At 36.5% G+C, this 16,922-nt stretch overlaps 1 protein-coding gene across 1 annotated transcript in view; it reads right to left on the bottom strand.

Annotated features, from left to right (window-relative positions):
• LOC126297759 (glutaryl-CoA dehydrogenase, mitochondrial-like) overlaps window positions 1-16,922 on the bottom strand; it is a 133,283-nt gene that overhangs the window by 69,860 nt on the left and 46,501 nt on the right. The window contains exons 3-5 of the mRNA XM_049988933.1: window positions 14,460-14,594; window positions 11,360-11,593; window positions 5,521-5,650 (exon numbers count right to left, since the gene is read on the bottom strand). Of these exons, the coding sequence (XP_049844890.1) occupies window positions 5,521-5,650; window positions 11,360-11,593; window positions 14,460-14,594 (499 nt within the window). The remainder of the gene's footprint in view (window positions 1-5,520; window positions 5,651-11,359; window positions 11,594-14,459; window positions 14,595-16,922) is intronic.

Here is a 16,922-nt window from a genome sequence, read left to right as displayed (position 1 = left end):
GAACAGAACTGATGGAGATCTGATATTTAATGGTAAGTCATTAACGTAAAAGAGAAATAGGACTGGGGCTAATATGGATCCTTGTGGACCATCCTGAGATATTTTTTTTTTCCAGTCAGAAAAATAATATGTGCCATTTGAAAAAATGCTAACTCTTTGCTTTCTGTTGGATAAGTAGGAGTTAAGCCATTGTAGGGTACTGCCGCTAATGCCATACTTTTTCAAGTTTGTAAACAAGCAATGCATGGTTTACGGGATCAAATGCCTTTGTGAGGTCACAGAAAATTCCTGCCACATTATTTCTCTTGTCTAACGATGTGCTTATTTTCTCAATGAAACTGTTTACTGCATTGATGGTGTTTTTACCCTGGTGAAAACCAAATTGATTGTTTAGAATAACAGAATATTTTGCAATGAAGTTTTGGATTTGTGCAACAGCAAGATTTTCAAATATTTTAGATAGGACTGGGCGAATGGAGATAGGACGATAATTTCCCATGATCTCTCTTGATCCCTTCTTGAAGAGTGGTTTGAATTCAGCATACTTCAGTAACTCTGGGAAGCAGCCCTCTTCAAAACATTGATTTATTATCTGAGCTAGTGGGTTTGCAATTCTATTGTGTACCACTTTAATAACTTTGGTGGGTATTCCATCCCAACCTGCAGATTTTTTGTTTCTTAATGTTAGAATAGCAATTTCTACATCCTCCACAGAAACTTTTGAGAATTTCATAAAGTTTTCAGAGTTTTTGCCTAGGCCAAAGGGATTTACTTTGTTGTGATAATCACTTACATCTACATTAGACTTTGCTACATTTATAAAAAAAAAAATTCATTAAAGTACTCTGGCATTTGAGCTGGATTTGCAATAGTATTTCCTTGAATGTCAACTTTTGAAATTTCTTGGTTACAGGCTTTAACACCTAACACAGATTGAATGACAGACCACACAGCCTTTGTCTTATTTTGATGATTTAAACTTGGCCTGTTATTTGCCAGTTGTTTTGCTGCCTTGACAACTCTTTTAAATATGGTTTTACAGAGTCTAACATATTTAATGAAAGCAATATCTTCATTATATTTTAGTTCTCTGTGCAGTTGCCCGTGAACTGTCAGAACCTTTTGAGATGAGAACAGGGGTCCGACAAGGGGATGGTCTCTCACCCGTGTTGTTTAACTGTGCACCCGAAAAGGTTGTGAGGCAATGGAATGCAAGAATGAGAGGGGAATAAGACTTGGAACAACAAACAAAGGAATCACGATTAAGTGTTTGGCATTTGTTGACAACATGGTGCTGCTTGCAGAAACATGGGAGGAAGCTAAAGAACAAATTGCAAAGTTACAAGAGCAGGCAGGGAAGATAGGACTTAAGATTTCTTACAAAAAACTGAAGATTATGACAAATATACTGGTTACTCCTAAGAGAATTAAAGTAGGGGCTCAAAAAATAGAGTTGATTAGGAGTTTCAAGTACCTAGGGGAATTGAGTGAATGGAACAACCTTGAAGGGAAAGCAATAGAAGCAAGAAGGAATAAAATGGAACTAGCTTTCTCAAAAACCAAAAACACATACAATAAGAAAGCCCTCTCTTGGAAAATCAAAATAAGGCATTATAGCACAGTAATTAAGCCGGAAGCACTATATGCAGCAGAGACACTAGTCATAGGGAGGAAAGGGCAAATGGAGAAATTGGAAATCAAATTTTGAGAAAGACCATGGGCCCCAAATTCCAAAATAACAAACAAGCTTTCTATAGAAACAAAGCCCTGTATACAAAGTCGGATAGACTCTCAAAAACAATGAGGAAAAGGAGGAATGATTTCTATAGACACATACTCTGAATGAATCCCGACAGACTAACTAAACAAATCTTTGACTTCTTTTACAAAAAAAGTACTAAACCCAATTGGTTTAAGGAAGTGGAAAAGGATTTGAGAAAACTCCAGATTACCAAAGACATGTTAAAGAATGGTTCAGCCAAGACCATGACCAAAGTCAAAACTAAAAGGTTCCAGGTTAAGATCAACACCAGGAAACCGATTCAGATATCAGAGGAGGAAAGAAAGAAGACATCAGATAGAATGAAGAAATACTGGGAGAAAAAGAGAGCACAAGCATAAAAGAAGTGATTGATCTGATGTAACCCAAAGATGGGTGATTTGAAGTTAAAAAGAAAACAGACTAATCAATTTCATAGAAGAAATTCCTTAATACGCAACATGGATTCCAAAAATCTAAATCTACTGAGAGGGCTATTTTTGCATTCCTAAATGAAGCCTTAAGTGCAATAGACAGCAAAGAGCATATTTCAGCATATTTTAGACCCCTCTAAATCATTTGATGTCATCAATCACAACATGTTGCTTAAGAAACGTGAATCTGTCAGTACTAGAGGCCCAGCCTGTGAATGACAAAACCATATCTCCACAACAGAGAGCAATTAGTTGAGCTTGCTATCCAAGAAGGGAACAAGATAAAGTCCGACTGCTCAGAAAAGCAGAGCATTAGGTACGGTGTACCACAAGGCTTCATTCTAGGACCAACTCTGTTTCTACTGTTTGTGAATGACTTGGAACCAACCAATCCATGCCGTAACTACATAAAATTCACAGATGACACAAATTTGATAATAAAAGGAAGGGCCAGAGAAGTGTTACTGCACGAGATTACAAAGTGTACCACCCACAATACAGACTGGTTTTCTTGAAACAGTTTAGTATTAAATACAGAAAAAAAACTGTTACAATACACTTACACACAGTGCAAAATAAATTTCCACCGACATCAGACATAGAGTTGTTTACCAGGACTCTTGAAAATGTAAGCTCTACAAAATTTCTTTGAATATGGAACAAGAAGATCTAAGATGGGTTCAACATGCAAAATACATTACAAATAAATTGAATAAGATTTGTTATACTATCAAAATTCTTTCTGGTTGCACATCAAAAGAGACACTAAAAATGTACATTTTGCCCAGGTAGAATCCTTATTGTGATATAGCATAATCTTTTGGAGAACTACATCTGCAAGCAGAAGTTGTTTTATATGGCAAAAAAGAATTGTAAGAGCCACAGAAAATGCTGCTTCAAGAAGCCCACGTAAGGCCTCATTTAGGAAACTTAACACCCTTCCGCTACTGTTTCTGTATATCTTAAAAGTGATACTATTTGTTAGGCAATTCTTTGAAAACAGCAACAATCTTGTATCAATTAACCAGACTATACATCTGCATAACTCAAGGAGAAAGTAGGATATACATGTTCAACATGCATACACAACACTGAAACAGAATGGACCACAACAAACACAAAACAGACTCTACAATAAGCTAATTAATAATATTAAAACAATAAAAGACATTTCAAAATTTAAAATTGCTGTCCATAAATATTTATTGCAAAAGTGTTGTTATAGTATAGATGAATATCTTGAAACATAAAAATTTGTTGACAAATATTAAAAAAAGAATGACTTAAATGTTGATCAAAAGATTTATGTAGGAAAACCTGATTGAAATACCTGTGTTAAATATCACGTATGAAAGCCAAATTTTTAGCTGTGATAATATTAAGTCTAAATCAATATAAATATACTTGTATGATTTAAAAATGTGTATTGCAAATCACAATGACTTGTCCAATATCAAATTGTACACTTCGTACAAAAAATGATTAAAATGACCAATAAAAAATGAAATGAAATTTCTCTGCATTGGGAAGTTAATTTTATAAATACTTTCCTTGAGATTGTTACTGAAAGTCAATGTAAATTTTCGTGGGAATTAGATTGTTATAACTTTCATGTATGGCTACATGCTGGCCACTTAGATGAATGTCTGGGAGTTCTGTCTGCCCCATGACTCCTCCTACTTACCACAGATGTGTGTGTGTGTGTGTGGCCAGCTGTGGTGGCCGAGTGCTTCTAGGCACTGCAGTCTGGAACCACGAGACCACTACAGTCGCAGGTTCAAATCCTGCCTCGGGCATGGGTGTGTATGATCTGTCTCGCGTGTGTTTAGGTTTAAGTAGTTCCAAGATCTAGGGGACTGATGACCTCAGATGTTAAGTCCCATAGTGCTTAGAGCCATTTGAGTCATTTGTCTGTTTGTGTGTGTGTGTGTGTGTGTGTGTGTGTGTGTGTGTGTGTGTGTGAGAGAGAGAGAGAGAGAGAGAGAGAGAGAGAGAGAGAGAGAGAGAGAGAGAGAGAGAGAGAAGAGAGAGAGAGAGAGGAGCGAGAGGCGGGGGCGGGAGGGGGGGGGAGAGAGAGCAGGGGGCGAGGGGGGAGAGGGGAGGGACGGAGAGAGTGAGAGAGAGAATCGGGGGGGGGGGGAGAATAGAATGACATTCAATTGAAGCATTACTTCTATGCTTCTATTTGTTTGGTAACATATATATTATGATGTTATTCATTCTGAGAACATTTTTTTTCTTGTGGATTGCCAGATGATGAACAAAATATTCTAGTAAAAGCATTCGCTTATTGCACGGTACCTTTAAGTATACCAAAATTTCATATTTTCCACACAAAAGCAGAGATTCGCAGAGTCAAATACCTCACACAGATAACATGAAAAAAAGCTGAATTGGTAATTCCTTGGACTTCAATGACTTCTTGACCTCTGAATATTACATACATATATTCATCTTCAATTCCTGAATCTCCTTTTCTTTGGCACAAACTGTAAATTCTATGCTTGATCACTGTCAGAATATCTAGTGGATACTTGTAGATGAAAGCCTGAAATTTGTTCCCTGTGACAGATCAAAATAGGCATGCAAATATTGCTGTGCAAAACTAACAATGAACCACGTATTAACATAAATACAAGTGCCTTTTTACAGTCCAAATTTGCCTTTCTCGTGAGGTTTTTGTACTTGTAAATCATTCAACTTGTCACACTTTCTCTTCACTGAGAAATTTCAGTGATGTAAATAGTGTTGCACTGTTTTGTGATTATTAAACACCAGATGAGCTATTTGTGTCTGCAATGATGTTCACCACTGGATAATTAAACTTTTGCATTTGCAGTAGATTGTCGTCTGGTAATAAATGCCATGAAGCACAGAAAAAATTAAAAGGCTGAAACACAGTACATTCTTGCTAGTATAATTTCACACGTGTCCACCCACCCTCTCTCTCTCTCTCTCTCTCTCTCTCTCTCTCTCAGTCTCTCTCTCTCATCTCTCTCTCTCTCTCTCTCTCTCGCTCTCTCCCCCCCCCCCCCCCCGCCCTCTCTCTCTGCAGTAACTACATCATTTTATTCACAGAGAAGATAAAATAGGTCTCATAATATGTATGGGTTTCTGCAAAGCATGAACAAATTTTACATCAACGTAAATAGGTAGACAATGAAATCAGGGCAATTTTTTGATAATTTCACACACAATATGGAATGACAAACTTGCATTAGAAGCATGAACACCACCAGCAATACTATGCTTCATACCTAGTAACACACATTTCAAATTACTAATAAAAAATTACTGAAAAAATTCCCAAAGCAGTGACCAACTTACCATGTCTTGCTTCCAGTAAGGAAATATGATTTAGTAGCCGCTGAGTACTTTGCTTTAGTTTGTAATCCAGCTATATCACTTCCATGGTCTGGTTCAGTCAGGCCAAAGCAACCAATAAGCTCACCTTTTGCTAAAGAGTGGAGAAACAGACTTGTACAGGCAGTTACTCACGTATGTTAGAATGTATAAATTAATTCCGAATATTTTGTTTTTTAGTTTTTTTTTTCACTCCATGTGTTGTTAACTGTAATAGACACAGTCATGGAAAAGTCTTCTTGTTAGCCAAGTTGTGTCACTAAAATCTAGAATCTAAGCTTTTCACAACCATCTAAACAATGAATGTCACGAGGAAAATGGACTGTTTAGGTTTACGAATTACACCATCTACAACAAGGTGGAGGATACAAAGCTTTTGAAATGCAGAAGACGAGGCAGGCAGTTTGAATGTCCGTGGAAATAATGCTAACAGCTGAAAGATGGGGTAACACCCAACCATCAATCTCCACTCAAACCAAACATGCAAGAATGAAACTTACCTGGGCACCAGTCCATATTCCATATCTTTTAAAACTGTTTTCACACAGTTCAGCATGCCTCTCAATGTGCAGTATCCACTTCCACACTGTGTTAGGCAAATAAACTGGGTTTCAGTTGAAGTTACTGTTTTAAGTTTGAATTTTCTGGCAATTCTTCTGCTACAGAGTTCCAGCATACAACATTGTGATACAAAATTTTTGGTTCAAAAAAAATGTTTATTTGTGCCCGTTTTCCATGTTGATCTACACACAAAATTACTTTTTAATTATAAGTGGCATACATATTCCATGTATGGAACTGTTTAGATAGTCTGGCTCGTATGCTGTTGCTTACAGTTTCTCAGATTCTTCTATTGTAACAAAGCTTTTCCTTCAATTTTGTACACAAATGCTGTTTAATTTATCAGGCACTAGAAATATATATAATTCAAGCCCACAAAAACTACATTGATTAAACTGCCACAGGTATGGTTAAACATGGAGTGGAAAATGTACATGACATACAAAAGATGTACATGGACAGTTCTGCAGGAACAGATCACAATTCAAACTCCGAGAAATCAAGATCCTAGCCAACACAACTTCAGCCTAGATCTCCACAACAGAAAGAAGCATAATAAATGCAAACTTGTGACAATAAACTCAACTGGAGCTGACATTCGTTACTGGGTACAGCATGGAGGTGGGCACAGGCCACAGTACAGGCATGTCAGACTGAATGAAAACAGTTTCAGTGTAAGAAAATGAAGTTACAGGTTAATGCATCAGAAGCTGCAAGGTCTTTTGAGATGGTGCACAAGATCAGTTAGGAGAAAGATGGGATGGGAAATTGCCTGCAACTTTTTCAAACAAACCATCTGGCATTTGCCTTAAGTAATTTACAAATACCATGAAAACCAAAAATCTGAATGGCTAGGAGGAGATTTTATACCCAACCTCCTTAGTGTTACTCCAGTCTCTTAACCACTGTCTCTCTCACCTTCTTCAGTACTTCCAGAAGAACAGTAATGGGATCAGTGCTCATCTTACTGTCAGTTTGCTCATCTTACTGTCAGTTCTTTATTCCTTGTCCAAAAATGGATGTGCTGCTGTCCTCTGGCTACTGCACAAGGAAACACCCAAAGTGGTGGCTGGGAAGGCAAAGCTAGTTCTCCCACCCTCCATGTTTCTTTTGTTCAGTAAGTGCCAATGGGGAGCATTTCACATAGTATGTGATTCTAAATGCACACTGTTGTCACAATGACATTTCCACCACAATCTCCAGCTAGGTAGCATCATAAGAAGCAAAGGATACTGAACAGATATCCGTCATTGGTTTGTGTAAACATACTGTTCCTGGTTCATGTTGTCATGGCTTTATCATTTTGTTTTAAAAACACACAGTATCAAATGAAGAGTCATATACACTGTCTACAAATTTCTTTGTGACCTTAGAGATAATCACAGCAGAGATGAAATCCTGCCATCACCACAGGTTGGGCAAAAAGCTATGTGTTGGTACACTTTGAACAGTGCAGTAACACTTGCAGCTCCATGGGGATAACAAATCTATGGTGAAGAAAGGTTGTTTCAGTCTCTGAAAAAAGGTATTAGTCAAAGCACAACAGCCACTTACTTGTGCAATTTCCAGAACAAACTTGTTCATTACGTTGATTTACAGTGCTAAGATCATGGTGAACAACTGACATATGAACTGGCAGTAAACATCCTCAACAATTGGATTACCTAAATTACCTTAGATTTTCTACTCACTGAAAGCCTCACAGCGATTTCACCAAACCCTCGTGGAAGAAAGGAAGAGAGATTAGAGTTTAATATCCCATCGACAATGTGGTCGGTAGAGATTGAGCTCAAGCTCAGATCACAAAAGGATGGGGAGGAAATCAGCCATGCCCTTTTTCATACGAACCATCTCAGCATTTGCCTGAAGTCATTTAGAGGAATCACAGAAAACCTAAATTTGGAGGCATGGGCATGAATTTTAACTGTCATTATCCAAAATTTGAGTACAGCATGCTAAACACTGTACCACATCACTCGGTGCCGCTCTTGGAGAGGATTTGATACATTAAAATATCTAAAATGAGCTGTCAACACAGACTACCAACACACTATTTTAGACCAGCTGACTCATCATCACCAGTCAATAGAAAAGAATTAGAGATGGGATAGACAACACTTAAAACACCTGTGTATTATTAGAAGAAAAGATCACTGGTTTCTAGAAACGAAAAAGACTAGAACAACTTGAAAGTTTAAATCTCAATGCCAAAAGAGAAATCTATCTCAAGCCCTGGTTCTACTCATTAAAGTTAAAAATATACATTTCACATAGACGTAAAATACATGTTGCAGCAAAGAAACTGAAATAAAGAGCAACCGGTGGCAACAGAAAGCAAAGGAACTACAAGAGTTATCTGATGCGAGAGGCCTATGATAGTCACCATGTTTACGAAAGATAATCACAGCATCTGGCTCAATTATTGAGGCACTTATCTGGTCTTCACCACAGGTAAAACCTTTGCTCAATATTATTGAACACACTTGAGACTGTCTTGAAGAAAACAGTCCTGGAATCTCAGTGTGGCTTTAATTTCTCAAGAGTCATCAATGTCAGAAGGATCCTCTTGGAATAATGCACCTCTGTAAAGGACATGGAAAACAGAATCTGTACTACCCATGTAGCCTTTGGACACACCTGCCATTGGGTCTTCTCAATAATGATCTAGGAATAAGCAATAAACTGATAGAGTAGCAAGTATTTATTGTTTCATTCCTGCAATATGGACATGAAAACTGGACTCCTCATTGCTGTTGCATCATGAAACTGGAGCAGGTACACATGTCTGAACAATTACAAAGTTTTTGAAGATGGATAGTCGGCTCAGCACAGAGCATCAGAAATGACTATGTAGTTAATACCATAATGTAACAATCACAAATAATGATACAGGGACATCATACGTCATGCATACCACATGAGAGTACAGCAAATGACTGTAAGAATGGCATTACATTGTGTCCTTTTATGAATCTTGAAAGTCATACCACATTCACTTTCTCAAATGCTAAAGTAGATGACAGATCAACTGGTAAACTAGGTTTTGCCCTTTTGTGTGTGTGTATAAAAAACAACCAGTTAAAATGTGACATATTACAATCTGTACACCACAGGCACCATGCATTACAGGAGGAATACATGTGTTAGGAGACAGTACTGAATATAAATGCACATCAAAAGGATGTTATTCCACCTCAGTGGCTGCGAGGACTTACGTAATGGCCAGGTTGCAGCTTGTTGTCCCTCACGTCCAGTCACTCTTTCTTCCTATATCTCAACAGTAATATCACTGGTTATAGGGGAATGTTACATTGTGTCTCAGCAGATGTTAAGCAGGCATCCTTGGATGTAGTACACACTACTTCATTGCCTCTCTATTCACTAGTACCTGGGAAGAATATCACCTCTTCCCCTAGATGTTGTGAAGAAATGAGGACACTCTGCATATTCTGCACTGGTTTCTCTGCTGTGTACCGGCACTGAACGGCTTGCAGTGTACTGAGGAAATCATAGTAATTTTATAGCTAACACACGTCTCATCTGGTCCAAAGCATTGTGAGATGTCGCATCATAGTGTAGTGCTTATCATAATAAGCAGGTGTTTTCTTACAAGCCACAGGTAATGCCCAAATATGACTTCGAGAAGGTTTGTCTAGTAATGCAGTGCCATTAAACACACAACACTTCTTATACTCACAATACCTCTTATATTCAATACTTACATCCAGGAAGCTATAGACAAGTTCATGAAACTACTGTGGTGGGGATCAAAGTTAATGGGCAGAAGATAGAAATATAAACATGCTGTGTTTCACAGATTACAGTGTCGTAGTCACAGAAATGAAAGAATATATAGACAAGTTCCACTGCACTAGGGAAATAATTTTCTGTAAAATGTATAGTATGAGAATAAACAAGAGAAAGACTAAAGTGATGGTGTGCAGCAGGATCACTAGGGATCTCACTAGGGATCCATCTTAAATCAGTGACCACTACATTTCATTACATAAATACTATTATTAATAACATGTGACAGTAAAATGCCTTTCAACACTGACATATACAACAACCTTAACAACATTCATAGAATACTCTAGCAATAAGAAACAAAAACTTAATTATAAATAGACTGCTGCAACATATAATACAGGCAACTTCAACACAACAATATAAAAATAAATGTGCATTACTCAATAATTGACTTGGAATTAATGAATTTTGTAACAAAAGTGTGCATGACTGTACACTCTTACAGCAGATATAAAGACATTTTGGTGTGTTTTGCACTATTAACAATATGTAATTGGCCATGTTATTTGACTGAATTGGAAGAATACGTCTCTGGCTAATGTCAATATTAGACTTCTTTGGCACTACAGCCAAATGGTCAGTCTTGGGTGTTAAGTGTGTCAGAAGAATTCTAAGGGTACATGTTAATGTAAATGCGGGTTACTAGGGCCTCCCATCGGGTAAACCATTCGCTGGGTGTAAGTCTTTTGATTTGACGCCACTTCAGTGACTTGCTCGTCGATGGGCATGAAATTGTGATGATTAGGACAACACAACACCCAGTCCCTGAGTGGAGAAAATCTCCAACCCAGCCAGGAATCGAACCCGGGCCCTTAGGATTGACATTCTGTCGCACTGACCACTAAGCTACTGGGGGCGGACAGAGAACAACTTATTCAAAAAAGAGGAGAATTATTCTGGAATAGAAACAGGAAGCACTCAAAACTGTTGCATGCAAACATCATTCTGTACGAGTTGCAAATATAATCTACCGATATGTGTGGGTACATTATAAGATGAAAGTAAGTGATTGCTGTATGAATAGAATTTAATACATATGGGTTTTATATCATTTCAGAATTTATCATTGACCTGTTATCTGCAAATTAGCTTTTTCACATCATTACTGTCTATTGACTCATATTTTAAAAGAATGTGTGTAATTTCTGATTTTTTTTGCAAAGTGATAAATATTCAGTAAACTTTCATGTACAAACACAACATTGATATAATAAGCATTCCTGTCATGTATTCAAACAAATAAATATTGTAGATAAATAAATATACTTGCAAATCTGATAATATGCATTTTGTGCTTGTCTATCTATTTACTGTTAATAATGTTTAAGTTATAAGGAAAGTGATCAAACATATTTAAAGCTCTTGGCAACAATTCTATTATATTTTTCTCAAATAAAATTTACACTTAATGAACAAAGAAAACATAGCTTACCCAACTTTGGAAGAAACTTGTCCTTTTGTTGTTGTGTACCAAAATCATGAATTGGACCCATAACTAGGGAAGACTGCACACTCATGGCAGATCGATAACCACTATCAATCCGTTCCACCTCACGGCACATCAGTCCACTAGCTACATTGGAAATACCAGCACATCCATACCCCTGAATGGTAGCACCGAGAATTCCTAGTTCACCAAATTCTTTCATAATCTCTCTGTCAAATACTGGAATGAAATTATGATAAAATTGTTGTAGTAACTTTCATTACAAGGTGGATCAGTTTCTGTAAACTAAATAAATTTATACAGTTAATCAAATTAATCTAGTATTTATCTACTCAAAAATTCTTTCACTTTTACAAAACCTGTATTTACTGTACTTCTACACATCTAATACTTTTGGTACTTTTCTACAGCACAACTTTTGCAGTGGAAAAGAATCATACCTCAGGCAACCAAATCAAATGTAAAATTAATTAAATGTCTGGTGTTTCTCACTTTATGCAGCAGTTATGTTGTTAATAGAATGACATTAGATTTGTTATGGAAGTGGTCATGCATCCAATATAATTGCATCACTGTATGTCTGTACCTATACTCTCAGAATAAGAATTAATTGTATTTGAAAAAGTACTTTTTATTGACCCATATATTAGGGTCATTTCTTGTTCCATTCGTTGATGGTGGTTGTGTCATGTTATTAGACTAGCTTTATATTCACTCTCTCTGTAGGTATATAGAGCATGCAGAAATTCTCCTACCACTAAAGAGACTAATAAACATAACAAAGAGAGTAAGAATACAATGTGTATCTCTATCAGAGTACTCAGTAGCTAGCACCTGTATTTACATTCTATAAACAGCCTAGTTTGTCAGAAAACATAGACCTGTTTGCAGTAAATGGTAGAACACACAACCTGACACACAGATCAAGACAAGTATTCATGTTGTTTTTGTGGTCTTCAGTTCTGAGACTGGTTTGATGCAGCTTTCCATGCTACTCTATCCTGTGCAAGCTTCTTCATCTCCCAGTACCTACTGCAGCCTACATCCTTCTGAATCTGCTTAGTGTACTCATCTCTTGGTCTCCCTCTATGATTTTTACCCTCCACGCTGCCCTCCAATACTAAATTGGTGATCCCTTGATGCCTCAGAACATGTCCTACCAACCCATCCCTTCTTCTAGTCAAGTTGTGACACAAACTCCTCTTCTCCCCAATCATATTCAATACCTCCTCATTAGTTGTGTGATCTAGCCATCTAATCTTCAGCATTCTTCTGTAGCACCACATTTCGAAATCTTCTATTCTCTTCTTGTCTAAACTATTTATCGTCTATGTTTCACTTCCATACATGGCTACACTCCATACAAATACTTTCAGAAATGACTTCCTGACACTTAAATCAATACTCCATGTTAACAAATTTCTCTTCTTCAGAAACACTTTCCTTGCCATTGCCAGTCTATATTTTATATCCTCTCTACTTCGACCATAATCAGTTATTTTGCTCCCCAAATAGTAAAACTCCTTTATTATTTCAGGTGTCTCATTTCCTAATCAATACCTGTTTTCAAAAATTTTGTTGCATTTTTTATGTTTGTTACAAATTTGTTTTTTCTGCAGAAAAATGTAAGCTGGTTCTACTGGCTATTTATTCAAAAAGATTAATTTGTTTTACAGCATATGTCACAATGCCAGAGAGTATAGCAAAGTCTTCTGCAAATGGAAGACAGTTTATTCCAATATTTTTGTTTTGTCTCCCTATCTTACTGGTGAAATCTTACATTCATTCAACTTTTCATTCCAATTCTCACTGTTTTCTTCTAAAAAACAATTAAAAAGAACTGGGTACAGGCCATCTTCTAGCTATATACTTCTGTTTATTTTAATAGAACTATGTATGTCTCCCAAAACTTCACATTAGATATTGAGCCTTTAAGTGTTACACAAATTACATTTGCTAATTTAGACTTTACACCTAATTATTGAATAATATTATTCACAGCTTCTCTGTCAACAGAATCAAAAGCCTTCCTGAAATCAACAAGCATTACCACAACATTTTTTGTATTGCATAATCTATGACAAATGACTGACTTCAGATTAAATATTTGTTCAGAATATGATCTGCCCTTCCTAAAACCACCTTCATATTCAACTAAAAGTCTAGCCTGTGTCATTTCTACACTGTTTAGTATGATCTTGAAAAAATATTTTATATCAACCAGCAGCAAAGGACTTCTGCTATTGTTAACATCTTGTTTACTGCCTTTCTTATGTTGTCAATTTATCAAGGCTATCTTTCACTATCTTGGCCTTTTTTGTTTTTCAGATTTCTTCAAAGATTAATTGCAGGTCAATTTTTTTTTAATTTTTGGTACAGACAATCTGAAAAATTCATCTGTAATAGCGTCTTCGTTACTAGTTTTATTGTTTTCTAAGGTCCTAATTAATTTTTCATGTTCTTTGATACTCAGAGGAAAATCATGTAGACTTTTCTGAGTGTTTGAGAATTCCAGCTTATGGATTGCTTCCAGACAGTTAAGAAGATCATCAAAATATTTGGAAGTATTTTCCAATTTTCAGTGTTGCTCAAGCCAAGTTCACAATTTTCATTTATGAAACAGACACCTGGGGTTTGGTATTCTTCCAGTCTGCTCTGAAATGTCTAATAAATACCACAAGCATTACTACTACTACTACTACTACTACTACTACTACTACAAATATTTTAAAATACTCTGAATGCATATTAGTCATGTCCTGAATACAGTTTATCAATAAGAAATTGCATAAGAGTTCTTGAAATGATCCTGTTTCTGCCACTGCCATGTAAGAGATCTGGACTTAAGCTCAGAGTAACACTCTATGGATATATAATATGGAAGAGTAAAGAAAAGAACAGATGGGAGAGACATTTTTGTGGGCAACATTTTGTCTGGTTTATCTGCTGTATCCTATTCAGCTTGGAAACAGTGCAATGGCCAGTGCTGGCATGGCTTTCCAATTTACATAACCATCTTAAAAGGAAATTCCCAGGAGAGAGTACAACTTATTATGAACATTTGATCAAAGAAGTGAGAGAATACCTTCATTTCTATGAGCAAGAGTAATACGAGGTGCCAGCTTCTCACTGCAGTAAGCTCGGACAGTGTCTCGTATGCTGATTTCATCTTTTGTAAGCTGTGACTCAAGGTTCAGTGGATCTTCCCAGGAAAAATTACCTGTAAATTAAAAATATACAGTCTACATAAATTATTTTACAAATGTTAATTGCAGCTACATGTCACCTCCAATTTCATGTTGAAATGCTTCCATTTTTAAATCACTATTCAGCATATTGCAAATAAAAGAGAAATCTAAAATTACGTATGTATCACATAAGGTAGTGATGAAATGTGCAACTCAAGGAAAATGACCACGAAATGTTTAAGATATTGCCACCACCCTCTCCAGTGTCTGACCAAAAATTAGTCATGGTCCAGCTATAGCAAAGACTGGAACAACATTTCATCTCGCATCAAGTATTGGGTGATGCTGGGTGCAAAGCTTTCCTCATCACTAATGTAGGGCCAGAGATATTTAAATCAATCCAGAAGTGTCCAGAACTTGAACCAGTGACTCTTTCCTATTCTGAAATTAAGAATAAATTAGGATCACATTTCAAGTCACAATTCCTTGTTACTGCAGCCAGGTATAATTTGTATTTTAATGTTTAAGAAACTGAATCAAGGCTATAAAGGGTCGATAGCACAACTACATGGTTTAACCAGAGATTGTAAATTTCAGTGTGAAAGTTAGAAAAAAATGTGTGGAAAGCCATTTACAGATTCTTGAATTAGAGATTTGCTAATCAAACACTGGAAAATGCAGTAAGGAATTTAACAATATTATGGAAAGGATAGTTGCTACTGTGTGCCACACACACACACATGAGACTGCAGTCACTGGCAGCTGAAGCCGTATGGCTTAGTATATCAGTGTCCAAGAAGTCGTCTGCCAGTGAGGTGGAGAGACAAAACTTTAGTGACCCTGGAAGAAGCAAATCCAAGAGCCAGCACTGAAAATGCCTGAGACAGAAGTAAATGGGCAAGCACATGCAATCAATTTTTGTGTTGTCACAAATCTGTTTAGTCATGATTCATGAACTGGAAATGTTGATCATCTCGTTATGTTTTATGTTTATGAATTTGTATATTTTTGTCTTCTTCCATGGGCTTAAATGGCCTATTTATGGGCAATAAATGATTATTATTATGATGATGATGATGATGATGATGATGATGATGATGATGATGTTTTAACTGTAACACTTAGAGTTACAGTAAGTAATGCTAAAATTTCACATTGACACAGGCTGATCAATTTCAATAATTAAGGTACAGGTGTACCAGAAATTAGGGTCATCAAAATTAACAAAATTTTGGACTTCACTGTTTAGTTACAGCAACCAGCACATCCCCGCCAAAGGTCAATTTACAATGTACACTGCAAATAAGCAATTTACCAAACAGGCAAGATTCATAGTTGTCAGTTCACATAATGCTACAAATTTGCTGGGCTTTGAGCTCTTCAATACACTAGGCTTCACAATTCATGAAAGAGTGAATCACATTCATACTGACATTTCGACAAAAAAGTTACAAAAACTATTGCAGAAATATCATTATTTTTTTTTCAGAAGCAACAAGTAGCATTAAAAATTACAAGGAACACACCATGTTGAAGCCAAACAGTGTCCAAATTTTGCAAAGCACGCAATTTTCCCTTTGTAAAAGAATAAAGTTAAAAAGGAACTTGACCACCTGGAACAATATGGTATCATAGAATCCATAACCAATGGTCAATGCTGCCATTTTTACTACTCAAACAGTATCTGAAGTAAGCAATCGTTCAACACAAAAAGTAGTCTACTTTGCTTATTTTCATTCGCTTGTGTCATATGGCATTACATTTTGGGATAACTCTTTCCATTCTAAAAGGATATTTTTGGCTCAGAAATGAGCATTTCGGATCAATAAGTGGTGTACATTCATGAACCCCTTGTCGACCCCTGTTCACTAGTCTGGGTAATCTGACATTGTATTCTCAATATATATTTTCTTTACTGTCATTTCTTGTTAACAATATCACCTTATTCCCAAGAATTAGAAGCTTTCACTCAGTTAATACTAGACAGAAATCCAGTCTGCATTTGGATCAAACTTCCTTGACACTTGTGCATAAAAGGTGTGCAGTATACTGCTGCATCCATTTACAATTAGCTACCACAAGTTTTCAAACATCTTAGCAGTAATCCACATGCTTTCAAATTGACACTGAAGAGCTTCCTCATGTGTCACTCCTTCTATTCTGTTGAGGAGTTCCTTGAAAAATTAAGCTGATTCCTATGTTATATTGTTGAGTGCATTTACTTAAACTTATGGCTTGTTCTTTTTTGGGTTCGTGTGTATTTTATTTTATCTGTTATTACTTTGATGCTGTAATTTCATGTCAGCAAGGTGTTGCATGTGCCTTAAAAACCACATAAGACCACAATGTGCTCAAATACC

This window comes from Schistocerca gregaria, chromosome X (genome assembly GCF_023897955.1).
Source record: "Schistocerca gregaria isolate iqSchGreg1 chromosome X, iqSchGreg1.2, whole genome shotgun sequence".
Taxonomy (NCBI): Eukaryota; Metazoa; Arthropoda; class Insecta; order Orthoptera; family Acrididae; genus Schistocerca; species Schistocerca gregaria.
This window is presented reverse-complemented; position numbering and strand designations above follow the sequence as displayed.